Raw genomic sequence first — 17,630 nt, 5'->3', positions numbered from 1 at the left:
TATCCGTCAACCAGTATGCAATCCAGGCCACCACCTCGGCACTCACTCCTAAGCTTCTCATTTTATTCACCAGTCTCCTATGCGGGACCGTATCAAAAGCTTTGCTGAAATCCAAGTAGATGACATCGAGTGCTCTTCCTTGGTTACCCAGTCAAAAAAGTCAGATTTGTCTGACAGGATCTTCCCCTGGTGAATCCATGCTGCCTCTGGTCCACCGTATCTGTTGGACCCTGGGTAGCTCCCTCGTCCGCCCCTGGTGTCGCCGGCCCAGGCCCTGGGTCTCATGCTCCCCGGGGGCCTTCCTCCAAGGGAGGCTGCTCTTTAGGACGTTGACTAGGCCCTGAACTCCCACCTCATTTCCCAGAGGGATCCGCACCATCTCCCAGGGTGCCAGATCTCTTAACCGCTGAGCACTTCCGTTGCAAGAAAGCCTTATGCATTAAAAGGACAAATTCCGTGGAAAACTCCTCCGGAACTTCCTCTCTCCGCAGGAACCCAGCCAGGGTCACATCACTATCAAACCCCCCCCAGGACTCTCTCCCACCGGAGCTAAAACTGGTGGAGCATCCTCCTCTTGCGAATCCAGTCCCGGGATGTCAGATTCCTCCCCAGGGAGGGAGCCATCAGCAGCCCCGAGGAGCCCTCTAATCCAGGGGTACAAGTTGGGCATAAAAAGGCCGCATCCAGGGCCTGGCCGCGTGTGCCGCATGTGCAGCAGGCCGGAGACTAAGCGCGGCCCCATACGCGAATGCACGCCGCCTTGCAGTACAAGAAGAGAGGAGGCCCAAAAGTAGCCCGACGCACACGGGAAAACGCCAGGCAGCCCGGTCGAAACACTTGAGCCCTGCCGCGGCAAAGAGAAAAAAGTAAAGGGACAAAACTACAACTCACCCCTGCCCATTGAAGCACCCCGGAGCCCTGGGAGCTGAGAGACAAACAATGCTGGCAGCCTCCCACATGGCCTCCAAAGGCATAGTCCCCTGCACCAACTCCTTACCTCGACACTGAAATCAGCCGGCCAATGCTCAGTGCACAGAAACCTAATCTTTTTATGTTTGGTTTTTTTTTTGTAAACTTTACTGAGCCAAAAACAAAAAGGGTAGTAAAACTCTTGCAGGGGTCGAAGGAGCAGCTGCAGCAGCCTTGGTGGTGACCAACCAGGAGCCCCTGGCCTTCACACCGAATCGTGGCAGGCGAGACCGTGCCAAGGATATCTAATCCCCCGGACGCCCAGCTTCAACTGAGGGATGGCCCACAAAAGTGCCTAACACCTCAGAAAGCGACAGCAACAAAGAAAAAATTCTAACTAAAAAACTCAACTAAAGACTGCAGGAGTATATCTCTACCATCTGCTGGAGTCAGAGAAATACTGAGGGACTGCAGGTGACATTCTAGTATATATGGCAGTGCCCAAAGTTTTGGTTCTCTGACTCCAACTTCATAAAACTAAAATTAAACACCAAAACTTAAATGGAAACCAAGGAACATGTGTCAAGAGCAGCATTCTAATTAAAACTCTTTTACTCCACCCCTCCCCCCAAATACAAAATTGTGAAAAGTTCTTTCCCAAGCCCAAGTCGTTTTCTGCATTTCTATTTTTCAATTTGTGTTTCTTCATTCCTCAATCCCAAAAGTCGGGGCTGCTATAACATGTTCTCCAATTATTTATTTATTTATTTTTTTTAAATCTAATCTGTTTGCAGTCTCTCTAGACCCCTCTCCACATACTTACTCTATCTAGACAGAAGTCACTGGATAGCACAGGAGGGGAGACATAGCTACATAAGCAGGAGTACAAAATGTACTGGCAGCCATATTTAAACTGCATCTTACAAAATTATTCTGACAAACCTATTAGCTGGTTCACTAAGCCAGAAGGGGTAGAGTAGACCAGAAGTCACTGCCAGTGCAGAGAAGAAAGCAGAATATAGTGACAAAATGCCTGAACAAAAAAAAAAAAACAAAAAAAAAAAAGATATTCCCTTCCTTTCACCAATTTATTGAAGACAAGGTTGCTGCATTAGCAAGGCCAACTTGCTACAAATCTCCCGATACAGCTTCACTAAGGAGTATGCACTCTATAGGGGCAGGGGAAAGTTAATGTACTATCACAGTTCCTCGCACTCGATCAAAACCTATGTGGCACTGGATATAGCTTTAACAGAGGAAAGGTTTTGTTTTGTTTCTACATAAGGCTTCCTTAGCTCTCCAGATTTCTCCTTGTTGCAGGTGGCTGTTTTTGATATATATTAACTCGAGAGATCCAGTTCAAGGCGGTGCGCCAGGTTTTTGAATCCCTTCAATACCTTGGCTCCACAATATACTGTATCCCCTATCTAGAGGTTTCATGGTTGGGCGCTATGATCTGCTTTCCAAAATCTTCTGGAGGTTCCATCTCACAAGTTAAACTTTCCATCTCTCATAAGAGAACGTTCACGATGGTTTCCCCTAGCCTGTGTAATAATTTACCTGAGGATTAGGGCTGAGTGATTTACTTTGTTTTAGGAAATTGTTGAAAACCCGTTTTCATTAGCATTTAGTGGATAGTTTCATGTCCTCTAATATGCTGCTATGTTGACCCTTTTGCTTTCTGCTATTAATGATGTGATTTTATATATTTTAGATGATGTATTGATTTCTTTTGTCTGTCATTGCTTGTCTAAGTATGAATGTGCTGGTGTAATCCGCTGAAAATTGTAGATCAGTGGAATGCAAGCTCATTAAATAAATAGAGATGAGGAGTGGCCACTGATTAAAAGTCTGCAAGGTGGTGGGTGCGCGAGTGATGCACAACAGAGCCATGAATGCTGGGCTGCACTTTCACCTTCTTCCATCTCCCCATTGTGTATCTATAGCAATGCACCTGTAAACAGAGTCCGGGGCCTAACAAGAGCATGAGAGCCAGATGCAGGGGCCCTGTTGTACACAGATTTTATTTGGGAGAGATGACTACTACAGCCAGGATTTTTAGTAAGGTGCTATGCTGATTTTACTCATAGAGTTCCCTTCTCTGTCCATTATCTATCCTTTAACAAAGATGTAGGTTCATTACCACATGTACCCTTCTCGCCCTGTCAATGCCAATTGGGGGCGTCCACAATACTTGAAGTGTATCGTGCGTTGATATGAAATTGTCACATCAAACACCAGGGCAGAGTACCAGTTGGCAGAGGGAGAGAGTAGCATTACTGTTTTAAAAACAAAAAAAAAACAAAAAAAAAACCACACTCTAGGAGACTTTTTTTTGTTAACAGTAGTCAAAAGATATTCAGATGTAGCATTCCTCTTCTTCAGCTACCATCCCCCATTTCTTCTGGATTACTATGTAGAATTAACTGTGAAACATAGAATTAGACTGGACTCTCCAACCTAACCAGCTATTTAACAAAATAAAATCCAGCTAACATGGACACTAAGAGGTGAATTTTCAAAGGAGTTATGCATGTAAATATAAAAAAAATAACACCATTAGAAATTTTTAAAAACCATTTACCCGCTTTAAGTGCATTTAATGTGGATAAAACCTATAGATAATTCAATGGCATATATTGTAGCAAAATTTCAAAAGCCACTTAATGCGGATAAAGTGCATTTTCACATGTAAAACCCAGTTTTAAAGGATGTAAATGCTTTTGAAAAATCAGGCCCAGAGACTGGCCACTAGGGAAAGTTGTGGAATTGCTTAGGACTTCACCACACCCCCTGCCACCTTCCCAACCCAATGGCAGCGAATGTTCTCTCAGCAACATTCCTTCCTCAGCCCAAACACAAAAAAAGCTTGGCTCACGAATCCAGCCCAGGCCTTTCACATGACAAATTGCCAATAAGCCAACCCTGGACTTCTTGTTCTTAATCCAAAGCAATTTCCATATCCCTGATTAAAATGTTATAACTGCATCAAAATTTCTTATTTATAAAAAAAGTCACCAAAAGGCAAGAGACCAAAAAAGAAAAAAAAAACTGAAGCAGCTCATTGATGATTATGTCCCATGAACTGTAAGTTAGCAAATGCAAAATATTCCAATAAAAGGGGAACTGCATCTGCCACTGGAGAAAATGGATGGATACCCTGCAGGGACGTCGTTCTCCTGCAGCACCTCTATTAGTCTGCCACTATGAAGACCTCAGAGTCTGTAGTGAACATCTGCAGGAAACTATCACAGTGGCTGCTAAGAAGCAGAATTTTGCCTGAGCTGGGCCTCCGACACTACAGCTCTGTTTCGGGGGGGGGGGGGGGGTGTAACCCTCTAAACTGTTGATGGACTTTCAAGTTATCACTGTCCCTTTGTTGGTGGTAGCAGCAGAAAGAAAGGAAACCAACACAAGCTCACTGTCCCCATGGCAGCTTCTCTTCTTCCCCTCCAAATGATGCACACTGAGTCACTCTAATCCAGGGCACTGAGGTACAGTACTACTAGAAGTTAGCTATTAAACAATAGTGCTGTTTTATACATCTGTATAGCTAATATTACAAACTTACAAATTTGGATATAAGCACCAGTTAGTATTCTTAGATTTACAGAGTGCCCAATTAAACTCTCACCCAAACTCCCAGAAAAATCCCTCTAACCTAGTGGGACTCTGGGCACAGACCATCTTTGATCCTTTTTCTCCCTGATCCTTTCACTCTTCTGTTGACTCCCTAAACTTTCTCTGTCAACAACTGACCTGCATCAAGCAGCTCCCTGTTGCGTCCATCGGTCGCAGACGGCTGCGACCGCTCTGCCTTACCTCTTTTTCTCCCCTTTCCCTCTCTTTGGGCAAGATGGCCGTCTCCGGTGCAGAGTGCTGCAGACCTCTGCATTCTCAGACCAGCATGGGCATCCCCGTCCGCCATGCTCACTCCTGTGGCCTCCTAGGGCGCGAGCGCGCACAGCTCTGACGCTCAAATACACGTCATGGCGGGAACCTCGGGGGCAGGCCCACCGCATGACGTCAGTACTTCTGGGTATAACCAGCCTCCGCTTCCGCTACCAATTTGAGTTAGCAAAGACTTTGCTAACTTAGATGCCTCCTTGCTAGCTTAGATGCCTCCTTCGCTAAGGGCCTCGCTCCAGCAGAAGCTCTACACACCTGCTCCTTGGGGGTCTCTTGCTTCCAACTTCCCGGGGTCCTCACTAACCTAGACAACCGCTCCTTGGGGGTCTTTTCTCTTATTCATTCCAGGATATTGGACCATTGGGTACTCGCTCCTCAAGGGTCTATCTACTTCATATCCTGCACCACGGACCTTCGATCCCACCATTCTATCATCAGGAAGACGCCTTCACTCTGAGTACCTCTAGGAACCGGCGCTCCAACTCCACCCACCAGCCTTGGCGTTACCCGCACTGCGGGCTCCTGCCTATCGTGAACATCTGGGTGAGACTATACTTCTGAGCCTGTTGAGCGTATTGGTACCTCGTGCATTACCATCTTATTTACAGCAGTACAATAAAGACTCTATCCATTCTGTGTCTTAACTGTGTCAGCCTATCGCAGTAGGTTCCCCATGGGGTTCCTCCCCACGGGCAGAGTAATCTCCACTGTGACCAAGGGTCCACAATGCCTCAAACACAACACTCCCTCTTAATATCCAAGCTGCCTCCCATTATTCTACAAATTAGCAATGGAATCTCAGATATTTTGACCTAAAGGGATGCCATTGGGGAAAAAATTGATGAATACATCTTTTGGCTCTGCATTAGGCCTGGTTAAATCTTGTCCAAATCAAGGGACCACTTCCAAAATGTATGTGCTAGAATGGATGCCAAATGCCCATCTCACCCCTCCATCCTCGCACACCATCCACACACAGTTGGCAAACAGAGCAACATACCTGTATCTTGCTTCTCCTACCATTGTTCAAAGCTTTACAGTTTTAACAGCACATGCCCCATCGATCCGTGAAGCTTTGAACAGGGGCAGCAGAAGGAGCAGTTGGCAAGTAATTTGCTCTGCTTTCCTCCTGCTGCCTATGGTGAGGGGAAGCGTGGGTGGGAATCCATTGATGGGCACCATGTCTTATTTAGGTGACATGGTAACTTGGCATCCAGGATTTATTCAGTTCCGCCTAGGATATCTGAATGCCCTACCAGAATAATTACGGAGATGCACAAAGAAGTGGAGTGAAAAAAGAAAGGAATCGTTTATTTTATTGCATGGTGATGGCATTATAACTTAACCCTAGAAAAGACATTTACAATGCTCTAAGGCCAACTCCATTGAAGAATTTTTAATATAGTATACCCAGTACATCTGGATGTAGGAAGGCATTAGATTCAACACAGGAAACTTTAGAACTAGTTGAGTCTATAAGCAACTAAACACTATTAGCAGTTTTAAACAGATTGCAAATACCAATGAATGTATCACCTCAAGGGAAACCTCTATGAGAACAATATACTCTCTTCCAGAATTTATAAGAAAGGTATATCTAGCTATTATGGTGCACATAGATACATGTAATAAATGTAACCAGGTAATGGGCACTATGGGGCCTATGTAATAAGACTGCGGCAAAACAGGCGCTCATTATGTGCGCGGGTTTTGATCACCGTGCGCGGGATATAAAAAATAAATAAATTATATAAATGACTTGTGCACAGAAATTCACGCACATACGGAAAAATGCGCATACCTAAGCATGGTACAGGGCCTATTTAATAAGCGGCCGCATCCACACTCAAAACCCGCGCTGATAAGCCATGCATAAAGGTGCATGAGCGGGTCTCCCTATTAAGTGGAAGTATGACCCTGGAAAGTATTTTTAATATTTCAAATAACTGTGCTGCAGAAAACATGGCAAATATTTAATGGATGCTAATTCAAAACAGTCTTGCCGCTCTTCTGGCCGAGTATCTGTCTGCCCAGGGAAGCGCCTACCTCAGACACCGTGAAAAGCATTTTGCTAAGCTGGCCACTCTGAAGCAGAGATAGGCGCTCAGCCAGGCGCTTATCAGGCCGCTCATGCTCTTCTGTTCGTGGCAGAACAATCGGGCACCCAGAAAGGCACCTAGCTAATCTTGCTGCTCAGGTGCTGACCTTGGTGCTTACTTTGTCACGAATCTATACGATCGGGCGCCCAGAAAAGCGCCTAGGGAAGCACCTACCTAAGCTGGCCACTCAGACACAGAGATAGGTAATCGAGTCGGCGCCAACACTTAAATCGAGCCCTGTCCACTGCGGTAAAAAAATCCACACTAGCGCAGCTCCCTGCATTGCCTATGAATAACTAATCGCCTCCTTTGCATGCTGTTAGCATGCATTCGCGCAGGTCTGTGAGCATGTTCATACGCGCTCCCCCTCCACACACACACACACACCCTTATTACATCCCCATAAAGGGCTTTGTGCGGGAAGACGCACGTACAAACCCGCGGCAGCTTCAGCGCACCTTATTACATCGGCCTCTATGAGCTCTCATTTTGGTACTGTATCGAGATATAGACGTTCTAGAAGGAAAATTACTTGCGTTGTCTTCAACAGGTACCCACAACCCCTGAGACAGCTTTTAGAGGGGATAAATGTATGGAAAAAAAATTTTTTTTTTAGAAAGTTTTTCCTAATAGGGGGAAAAAAACATATTTGGATTAAATGGTGTATGACTGACAGACCTAGAGATGAGCAATGGAGGAATTCTATACACTCTAATGGAACTGGGGAAAAAAAACACCCACATCTGCAAGAGATAATACACGGCATAGTAAGAAAGTGGTTTTGCACACATAGGAATCTTATTACCAGTCCTTGCCATCAAGGGCACACAGTTTAAATGTTAACGGACATCAGGGCTTTTCTGCCATAGGGGAGGGTTGGGAATCCAATGGTAAAAAGTCTTTGCGTTATATTAGTATGTAACAGAAACAGTTACATACTCGTTTGTACTTGTTAATAAAAAGATTTAAACAAAACACAAAAAGTAAAGAGAGACTTAGTATTTCACTAATTTCTCAAGCAGCTCCACATTTCTCCTGTAAGACCACAAACATTTTCAGCAAGGTGCTTACCAGTAGATGCACTGCTAGTAGTGTTAGTGTCAGATGCCACTAGAAAGAACAAGTCGCTGCGAGAGCTCTGGCTGTAAAATGGAGAGAATGTACTGTGCCCATACCTCTAGGGGGTCAGGCACTTCAAGTCTCGTTTCTGGAGGAGCTTTCACCACTATGACCGTTTGTTCCTTAAGGCCACCGATCTTTCGGATATCTTGGTACGTAACGTATGCTAACGTGCTCGGTGTTAAGGATTTACTCACGTGCAACATGGATTACCGTCGCAGGGCATCAATCTCTGTGCACAGTAATTCCCTCATCTTAAAAACAGCGCTCTCTCTTCATGTTTAAAAGTAGCAATTTAAAAAAAAAAAATGGCACAGAAAACATACACTACAGGAAAAGGCAACTGCAGAGCGATCTGTAAGGAAGAGCACCGTAGCATGTGAGGAAGTTGTACAGCTGGAATTCCACCAGCAATGCAGGGGGGGTGGGGAGGGGGTGTCACATCTATGGTACTAGATGCCTTCAGTGGTTAGGGTTTTTTTTGGGTTTTTTTTTAAAGTTTAAACAAATGTGTTCCCGTACGGTGATAGGCCATCTACAGCAGGGGCAGGAAACCTCTGGTCCTCAAGGGCTGCCCACCAGTCAGGTTTACAGAAGAACCTGAAAGAATATGCATGGGAGAAGTTTGCGGGCACTGCCTAAATTGCATGCAAAATTTCTCCTGCAAATTCACAGCTCTGTGCTCTATCATCACTGCGCCAGTCCCGGGACAGGACGGGGGTTTCTGCTCATAGGATATATACTCACACGCTCAGTTATTGCTCATTTTACATTCTTGCTGAAAGAGAAATAAAGGCAGGCAGCAGCAAGGCAGTGCTCCCCTCGTCCCTTCTTTAGAAGGCTCTTTTGTTACCACAAAGCATGCCAGGCCAAAGGCCAGCGGGTCATCTCCTCAGTGATGCCCCCCCCCCAGCACCGCTCTTTACAGAGAAGGCAGCAGCCTTCCCCCTTCTTTCCCAGGACTGAGCACATTTCTGTCCATTTGGGCCAGCTACAGAGGCAGACACCCGTTTGCTGCACCAGAGCAGCATTTCCCAACCCTCTCCTGGAGGCTGGTTTTCAAGATATCTGTGATGAATATGATTGAGAGAGACTTGCCTACTTTGGGTGTCCATTGCATGAAAATCTACCTCATGCACATTCATTGTGGCCATCCTGACTGTGTAAGTGGGCCTCCAGGAGAAGGCCAAGAAATTCTGCATTAGAGTAGTACAGCCTGAGCCAAATGGCTGGCCTCAAAGTTGTACTTCTGTGATGGTATCTGGTTTCCTGAAACTTACTGAATTATTTGGAAATGCAGTCACACCTTGAGAATAATTTCATCTCAAGTATAGACATCTATTTTAAAATTATACCTGCAAGGAATACATTGAATTAAAAAAAAAAAAATCATCCACTACACGTGGCTACCAGGAGTAAAAAAAAAAATGCAGCGTCATTACAGATGCTCAAATATCTACCTGCATATTAGGATATTCTATGGCCAAAGAATTAAATGCCTCCCTCCATCACCTAAGTAAGATCTCCTTCCTATCAGAGGATACTTGGTGCACTAGCAGGCACCTCCCATCATATCATGTCCATTGTAATTGGGCCAGGCTCTCAAGTTGTATCTGCTCACTTACTAAAATACTGCTCCTGGTCAGCCACCACTGTCCATGTAATGCCACACAAAAATAAACCGAAATCAGTCACGACTCACAGCCAAGGAGGAACAAATAACCCACACAATGTATTGCTTCCATTACTAATTAAGCCACAGCAACAAACACATCCCCCCACCCCACCCCCACCAAGAAACTAGTTGCCATTGAAAAGGATATCTTTGATTCTCACAGTCTTCCGTTAATAATTTGAGGTCCAGGGTGCAGCTTTGGATCAATTCGTCCAGCTTCCTTTCCTCTTGACTAAGTTCTGTCAGTTCCTTGGAGAGGCCCTGGCAACGGACCAGCGTACCGCCATCATCAGATAAACTGCAGCCCCTAGTAAAAAGGGAAATAAAATTACAAACACACCAAGCTTGAAAAATAAGCTGCAAATTTTAGGGCCAGCTGGATGACTGCTGTGACAGACAGACATCGGCCTCTTCTTATGGCTCCAGATTGTCAAATCAGATCAGGGAGAGATCCTCAGAGCCCATATGGAGGGAGATGGTGATGCTGCTACGCTGGTCAAACAGTAACAGAAAAGGGACACTAGACAACCCCACTGTATTGCTACAGCACAGCCCTCACTAACCATAGCCTAGTTTGTGGTCATCTGCTTTTGAACTGAACAATGTATGGTCCTTAGACATTACAAAACACTTTTAAAAGTTTTCAAAATGTATTGCAAGAAATAGTGCAAGAGTGACAAAAAAAATGTAACAGCTATAAATTTTGATAACTGGGACACTGTTCAGTAAAACACAACAGATCAGCCTACAATTCCTGCTCAACAGGGTTCGATGCTAGAATTGCCCAGCAGTCTGCAAGTTCTAGGACTAAGTCCTAGTAGAAACATAGGCACTTGCATAACCGGATCCCTCTGACAGGCTATGCAGGAGACCTAGCCAGATGCTTGGGCAACAGCTATGCTAGGATTGGTGGCTATTTAGGTTATTACAGAGCCCTGTGGACGGGGAGGAGAAAGGTGGCTGCTGGAGGGACAAAGAGGGGATCTGGTCTGCTTATCTATACAAGATGTTAGAGGACAAAGGAGGAAGGCAAATACTGATCTGAAGAAGAAAGCTTGCAGGTGGGTCACATTCTGCGTCCGGCTGCTGGGATGTATTTTTAGCAACATGGACAGGTTAGATCTTTTCCTGCACTACTACCGGTATATGTTGCACCAACTGTGCATGAGAGGAAGCTCACATACAGGCCGATACAAAAAGAAACGCCACTCTCCTGTGCGCGCGATTTAGTATGCAAATGAGGGCCCGCGGTAAAAAGAGGCGCTAGGGACACTAGCGCGTCCCTAGCGCCTCTTTTTTGACAGGAGCGGCAGCTGTCAGCGGGTTTGACAGCAGACGCTCAATTTTACCAGCATCTGTTCTCAAACCCGCTGACAGGTACGGGTTTGGAAAACGGACGCCGGCATAATTGAGTGTCCGTCTTCCGACCCGCAGGCCACTAGCCAATTAAAATTTTTTTTTTTTAATTTTTATTTTTGGGACCTCTGACTTAATATCGCTATGATATTAATTTGGAAGGTGTACAGAAAAGCAGTTTTTTCTGCTTTTCTGTATACTTTCCCGGTGCCAGCAGAAATTAACGCCTGCCTTTGGGTAGGCGCTAATTTCTGAAAGTAAAATGTGCAGCTTGGCTGCACATTTTACTTACTGAATCGCGTGGGAATAACTAATAGGGCCATCAACATGTATTTGCATGTTGCGGGCGCTATTAGTTTTGGGGGGGGGGGGGCCCTGCGTGTTTTCGATGCGCTATTACCCCCTTACCAAATAAGGGGTAAAGCTAGCGCATCGAAAACGCGCGTCCAAATGCGGGTTAACAGTGCACGCCACTGGAGCGCACTGTACTGTATCGGCCCGATAGTAAAATAGCAGAGGACAGTAAATAAGAAACAAGTTAAACCACTATGTCCAGCTGTCTTCCTCTAGTTCTCTAGCACTTGGGTAGATGGGCAGATAAATCCCCATACTGAACATCAGTATTTAATATTTCAATAAACAGACGTCTGTGATCTTGTTCTAGACTATTTCCATGATTGTTTTAGACCTTAGTTTCACAAAAGATGAAAAATTTCAAAACATTCTTAGACTTAAATCATTAAGATCTACACCCTCTAATGAAGGACACCACCTCTGACACACTATAATTGTGAAAAGAGCTGTGTCCTGCACACTTGACCAGGGGCCATTTCTGCAGACTTGCCTGTACAGAGGGCCAAGTGCAAAACCCTAGCAGTCATAAGTTAAAAGCTCAGGAAAGCTCTTCTCTCAAGCACAGAGACTCCAAGTATGGAACAGAACTATAGAACCCATCCAAGCCAACTGATCTCCGCCAGAGGGTGCTGGATGCATGGATGTGTCTCCCAGTGGACGTAATGGAGACAAAAACAATATCTGAATTCAAGAAAGCATGGGATAAATAAAGGGGATCTCAAAGGAAGTGATGAGAATTAAACTGCCAAATTGACTGGACAAATTGGTTGACTGGATGGGCCATATAGTCTCTCTCTGCCATGTTTCTAAGGCTGGGTATTCATCATAAAAAACACCGTGTTTGCAAAGGTTCTAGACTGCAAAAACTACTTCTCCCCCATCACTTTGCAAAGCCCACTATCTAACCCTTCGCGTTGTCAGCATAGTTGCAGTTATCACAGTATTTCCATACCCAACACCTGACCCTAACTGTATTAGGCCTAGCTCCAGTTTCTCTCCCTTTACTGATGCACTGCGGGAAGAGAAGAGAAGAGACAGACAGGTGTCGAAGGCAAAAGTCACCATGACTGCGAACGCATACGGACCTGCCAGCACACTGCACTAGCATTGCAGATAAGCTACAAAAATACAAAACCCTCCCATGTCCATGTTGAATTCTCCCCCTACATCCCTTCTCAGGAGCTGCCCTTCAAAACTGCAGACAAGTCAAACAGAAGTGTAGATGAGGTCGAGGGAGGAAAGAGATCTTGGAAGCTGTATAACGAGTACTAGCAAAAAGAATTCTCTCATTGATACCCAAGGAAAAAAAAAAAAAAAAAGCCACACACCATTATTCATCACCTAACCAATAAAAAGCAACATGAATGTGAGCGTGAATTTATCAGCTGAACAGAATTATACAAGGGGTAGGGGAAGGGTTTCATTAAAAGACGTCTTTAGCCTTAATCTCATCAAGAGCAGAGCATCACCCAATAAAGAGCGAGTCAGAGACAAAGGATTTACCTCTAGAGCCAAGCGCCCCTTTTGGGACAGGACCTGGATGCGGTAGGGAGGGTAAGGGGCTGCAAAGGCTGCACCCACCACCACCCCACAGAAGGAAAGGCAGAGGGCACTCACATCCACTGGATGTTGTTCTTGGATTTCTTCTTAATCAGATGGATGCCTTCGAGCACGTTGGTGATATCATAAATTCTCCTCTTTTGCACCTTGAGGACCTCGGCCGCTTTGTTTAAATCCACCACCCCATCGGCAGACTGGCCGAGGAGCTGAATGAACTTCTTTGTGAGCAGGCCGAGCGAAGTATCGTACCGCGTCTTCTCTGAGGGAGACTTTGGAGCTGAGCCAAAAAGAGAGAGAGAGACGGGGGTGGGTTGCAGGGCAGAGGGTAAAACAAAAGTAAATCAACTGTTAGACTGGTTCAGCTCTTTAAACACAAAAACTCATGCACACACACTAATGCAGATACATTGCGGGGGCATTTTGACATCTCAGCTGCCAGTTGCAGTACTTTTCAACCTTCCTATTACACTGGCCCACAGGAGCTTCTCTCTCTTTCCTTACTGTTCAAGTCATTTTAAAATCAGCACATTTCTCCCCACCTCCATGTTAAGCTGGAAATCACAGCAATTCCCATTTAATTCTTGGGGATTATTCATCCTTTAGGTTTTCCTAAGAACACTGGGTCACAATTGGTAAAATTAGTTGCATGCTCCCTGGCAGCAGGGAAAGAAGAGAGGGAACCAATATTGGCCACAGACATGGGGTTGTAGTGTAGCTCCATCAAGTGAGGTTTCACTTTGATCTGCTCAGCCTGCAGATATTTTACCAGGAAAGCAATTTAAAAAAAAACATGTCAACCCAGCAGGGCCAAGTTCCATCACCATAGTGCCGTTCCTCTCGAGGACTGGTTTATCTCTGTTACAAACATTTTCACAATATATTTGGGTTAAAAACAGATTCATTTCCGTATTTTGGTTACCCAAACAAAAACAAAAAAAAAAAAAAAAAAGATTTGTTTAGTGGCCAGAACTGGAATTGAGAACCACTGTGCTAGGAGCATTGCCAGCCCAATACCCAACCTTAGTCACTCAGCAGCACAGACCACCCGCTATTAGGGCAACTCAAATTCTTTATGGCAGTGCCAGGACAACACACAGCTAATTATCAGGCTGTGTTGGGATTCACTTTTTGCCAAGCGCTCTTGTTAGATGGAAGAGACTATCGGCACTGCAAAGAGTAGGCTGCGTCAAGCCCCTCACTGACTGCCAAGTCTGAATTGCTTTGAACTGATTTTGCTCACAGAGTTTATGAGATAGACAGACCAACATTATACTCTCATGCATAAGCTGAAAGCTGGTAAATAGAGCCAGAATAGGATAAGTTAAGCACTGTAACCTAGGAATTAAGTGCACAGCTGCAAAATCCCAAGACCCATCGCTCTCTGCTCTACCTTTCAGCCCGAGACTTCAAGCGAGTCTCTAAGTTGCCAGCACTCCCCTCTTTTCATTAAGAAGTATTAGCATTTTCCCCAATTTTTTTACAACAAATTTGAATTGGGAGCACAAAACCTCTCACTCCCAAACACCTCTGGATTCCTGGGTTGCCTCAGGTCAGATGCTGTAGGCCCCAAAGCCCAGCATCTATACTGCCCCTTAAGCCAGGCCATGCACATAACCGTACAGTGCAAAAAATCATTAATGAACTGGTTAAATCCATCCAGAGTCACAGCTACTAGTATGCACCAAAGGAGGGAAAAAAAAAAATCGGAGGATAGTGGGGGAGAGAAGGAGGAACATGGGCCTAGCACCCTATTGAAAAATACCTTGATCAAATAAAAGCAAAGCAATTTTCAATAGGATCAAAAGTTGAAAAGTGCTCCAAATCCATGCACCTGCTTGTTCTCATTTACTTCACCTTGCATTGGGATCTATCAGCAATAATTTGCTATATGGTGGCTTCTTTAAGAACTTCTCCAAGCCTTGACACCACGAAGGGGCAGAGTTAATATTCCAGCACAGACCATCAAAAACACAATAGGAAATGGGAGGGGTGAGGAAGGAGCACAGAAGCTGCTGAGGGTTGTTGAGAGTCCAAGGAGGTTTAGCCATGCCTGTTTTCTAGCTGATTATAAGCTCTTCAGCATAAAGACTTTACCGCACGCGAGTTACCTGCGCAGCACAGCACAGCAAGGATGCCAAGCATTATAGTAATCAGCCTTACTTTTTGGGCTGTCTGGACTTCTGGTTGCTGCTCTTCCTTTCCCTTTTGGGGTTTTCAGACCCTCAGACAGATTCTGATGACCACTTTCTCCCAATTCCAGCCTTCGCTTTGCCTGCATAAGAGAAGTCACAGGTTACATGCTGTAAAGCCAGCACTGGCAATACAATAAACTGTAGATTTCCTGCCCAGAACATTCAACTCAGCCAAAAACCTTCTCAACAAACAGAATGCACAGGGTACACAGAGCACGCCTTCCCTCTGGATACACACACATACAATTTAACACAGACTTTCCTGTGCCATTGTTGGCAACCATTCAATTAATATTACAGCCCAATATCAAGAACCCTAAAATTATAAAGCCAGAATTATGAGAATGGATGGAAAAATACCAGATGCCAGATCATCCAAGTGCCTAAACGTCAGGCCCTGACACTCACAGCCAGGCCAGAGAAAGTTTGGTGGCTGCTGCCAGCAGGGCTCAGGAGATGGAGAGTTGATGGTTGCTGTTATTGGGGCACTATTGGGCTGAGGAGGGAGAGTAAGGGTCAAGGGACAGAGGAAGTATGTTCTAGAAGCAGGGAAAGAGGAGATTGGGGGGGAGGGAAGAACAGAGAAGGGAGGAAATTGCCTAGAGAGGGAAGGGTAGAGCGAAGGAAAGCAAAAAAAAAAAAAGTCAGTATCTTAACAAGAAGAGGAGATTAGTCAGTGAAAGAAAAAAAAAACAAAAAAAAAAAAACACAACATTTTTCCGGTGGCTCCTAAAAATGTTTGGCTGGTAGCCAAGTTTTAAAAAATTTTTCCACTTCATAAAAGAAAGAGAAATAAAAAAAATCAGAACAGCCTCTATGATAACTCCATGTGGCCAACAAAAATATTCCAGTTTTTAAACATCAGTTCTACAGCATCATGCGCCCCATAAAGAGGACATTAGATTTCCGGTACATTGTATCAGGGATCAGGGCTTCCCTTACTGCTGCAGGACCTGCCCTGGACAGATCACAGGAGTGGCCTCAGAAGACAGCACTGAGCAGAGAAAATACAATACTGGAAATAAAAATAAAGATAAGCCAGCAATGGGATCTTTTGGTTTCAGTTCCTCAAGATTCCTGCTTCTCTAGCGTTATATCCACCCAAGGCATTTCCTCTCATGCTGGAGGGGAAAAGGAAAGTTTGGCTCTGCTAGATTTTACACACCTCCAAAATTTCACAATAGCAAAACCTCCCACAGGACTGCATCCGCTACTACAGCATGAGCAGAAAGATGGGGATACAGAAAGAAAGGGGTGAAAAGTCCAGGGGTAGTGGTAAATGAGTATCTGGGAGTCGGAAATTCACTTGACGTTTCCAGTATATGCCAAAGTGCCCGAATCATGTCCAAACCAACCTACCCTTCCAAGAGATCGGTACCACGAGACCCATATTGCCTGTCGCTCCCCTCGCCAGAAAAGCAGCCAGGACAATCATGCAACAATTGCTGGAATTGTCACACCCACAGCAGAAGACACCAAGTGAATTTATGCCCAACTCCCCCCCAATCCCACCACAAGCAAGTCTGACGAGGAAGTCGCCCTGCTATTATACAGAAAGATCACATATGTGGGGGCAACTATGAGGCAGGGAGGTGGTGTACACACCAGAAAAATAAGTCTCTGATTATGCATTCCCTCCAAGTAATATCTATCTTTCACAAAAATAAAGTTTTTGTTCTGACTATAAACAGTCAAACTGGCTTAAATATCATGTGACAAAGAGCAGCAGTATGAAGGAGCAGAGAATTATAAAACTCCCCCCAAGGGGGGGGTATTAACTGGAAAAAGTTGGGACACCTCTGAACACATTTTCGAGTTATCCCTATGTTTTTGGGCTAGCCGATTTCTGCATTTTACAAGCGTTCACTACTTTGACCTCGGAACAAAACTAACAGCCAACTGTGTAATTGCTTTACGCTTTTTTAGGATTTGTGCCATGCTCGAGTGTACTGAGGCATGTTAAAAAGGTCCATCTTTCAAAAAGGACAATAGCTGGTTTTAATTTAACTGTGGGCTACTGGCCCTGAGCCACCAAAAAAAAAAATTTGGAAGTTGCAGTGATCCAGTCACTCAGCATTCTATGACGACAGAGGCAACATTTGAACCACGAGAACAGGGCTAGGACTGGGGGGAAAAAGCCAAATATTAAGAAATGAGGATGTTGAAAAGAACACCAGGGAGAAGCCATGGCCAGCAGCCACAGAAAAGGCCGAGACAAAACTGCAGGGATCCCAAGGGGAATCGAGCATGAATGGGAAGGAGTACTGAATTAGGCAAAAACACATGAACGCTCTTATGCATTTGTTCTGTTTGCAGCTCATCTTTCCTCCTGTGGGCCAGAACATTGTGTCAGCTCACTGAGTCCAGGGGCAAGGAGCATGCCCAAATTCCTTCCCTATGAAGCATTATTCACTTTGTGCAAGGCTGGTTTCAGTATCAGAAAGTGAGCTTCCTTGT

General features: G+C 44.9%; 1 protein-coding gene across 2 annotated transcripts in view; it reads right to left on the bottom strand.

Annotated features, from left to right (window-relative positions):
- Nucleotides 1–17,630, bottom strand: part of E2F3 (E2F transcription factor 3) — a 112,483-nt gene that overhangs the window by 40,966 nt on the left and 53,887 nt on the right. For both annotated transcript variants that reach the window (XM_029590754.1, XM_029590753.1), the window contains exons 2-5: nucleotides 15,142–15,253; nucleotides 13,039–13,258; nucleotides 9,860–10,018; nucleotides 8,093–8,207 (exon numbers count right to left, since the gene is read on the bottom strand). In XM_029590754.1, the coding sequence (XP_029446614.1) occupies nucleotides 8,093–8,207; nucleotides 9,860–10,018; nucleotides 13,039–13,258; nucleotides 15,142–15,253 (606 nt within the window). The remainder of the gene's footprint in view (nucleotides 1–8,092; nucleotides 8,208–9,859; nucleotides 10,019–13,038; nucleotides 13,259–15,141; nucleotides 15,254–17,630) is intronic.

Source organism: Rhinatrema bivittatum, chromosome 2 (genome assembly GCF_901001135.1).
Source record: "Rhinatrema bivittatum chromosome 2, aRhiBiv1.1, whole genome shotgun sequence".
NCBI classification, from domain to species: Eukaryota; Metazoa; Chordata; class Amphibia; order Gymnophiona; family Rhinatrematidae; genus Rhinatrema; species Rhinatrema bivittatum.
Note: the sequence above shows the minus strand (reverse complement) of the source record. Positions and strands in the feature narration are given on the sequence as shown.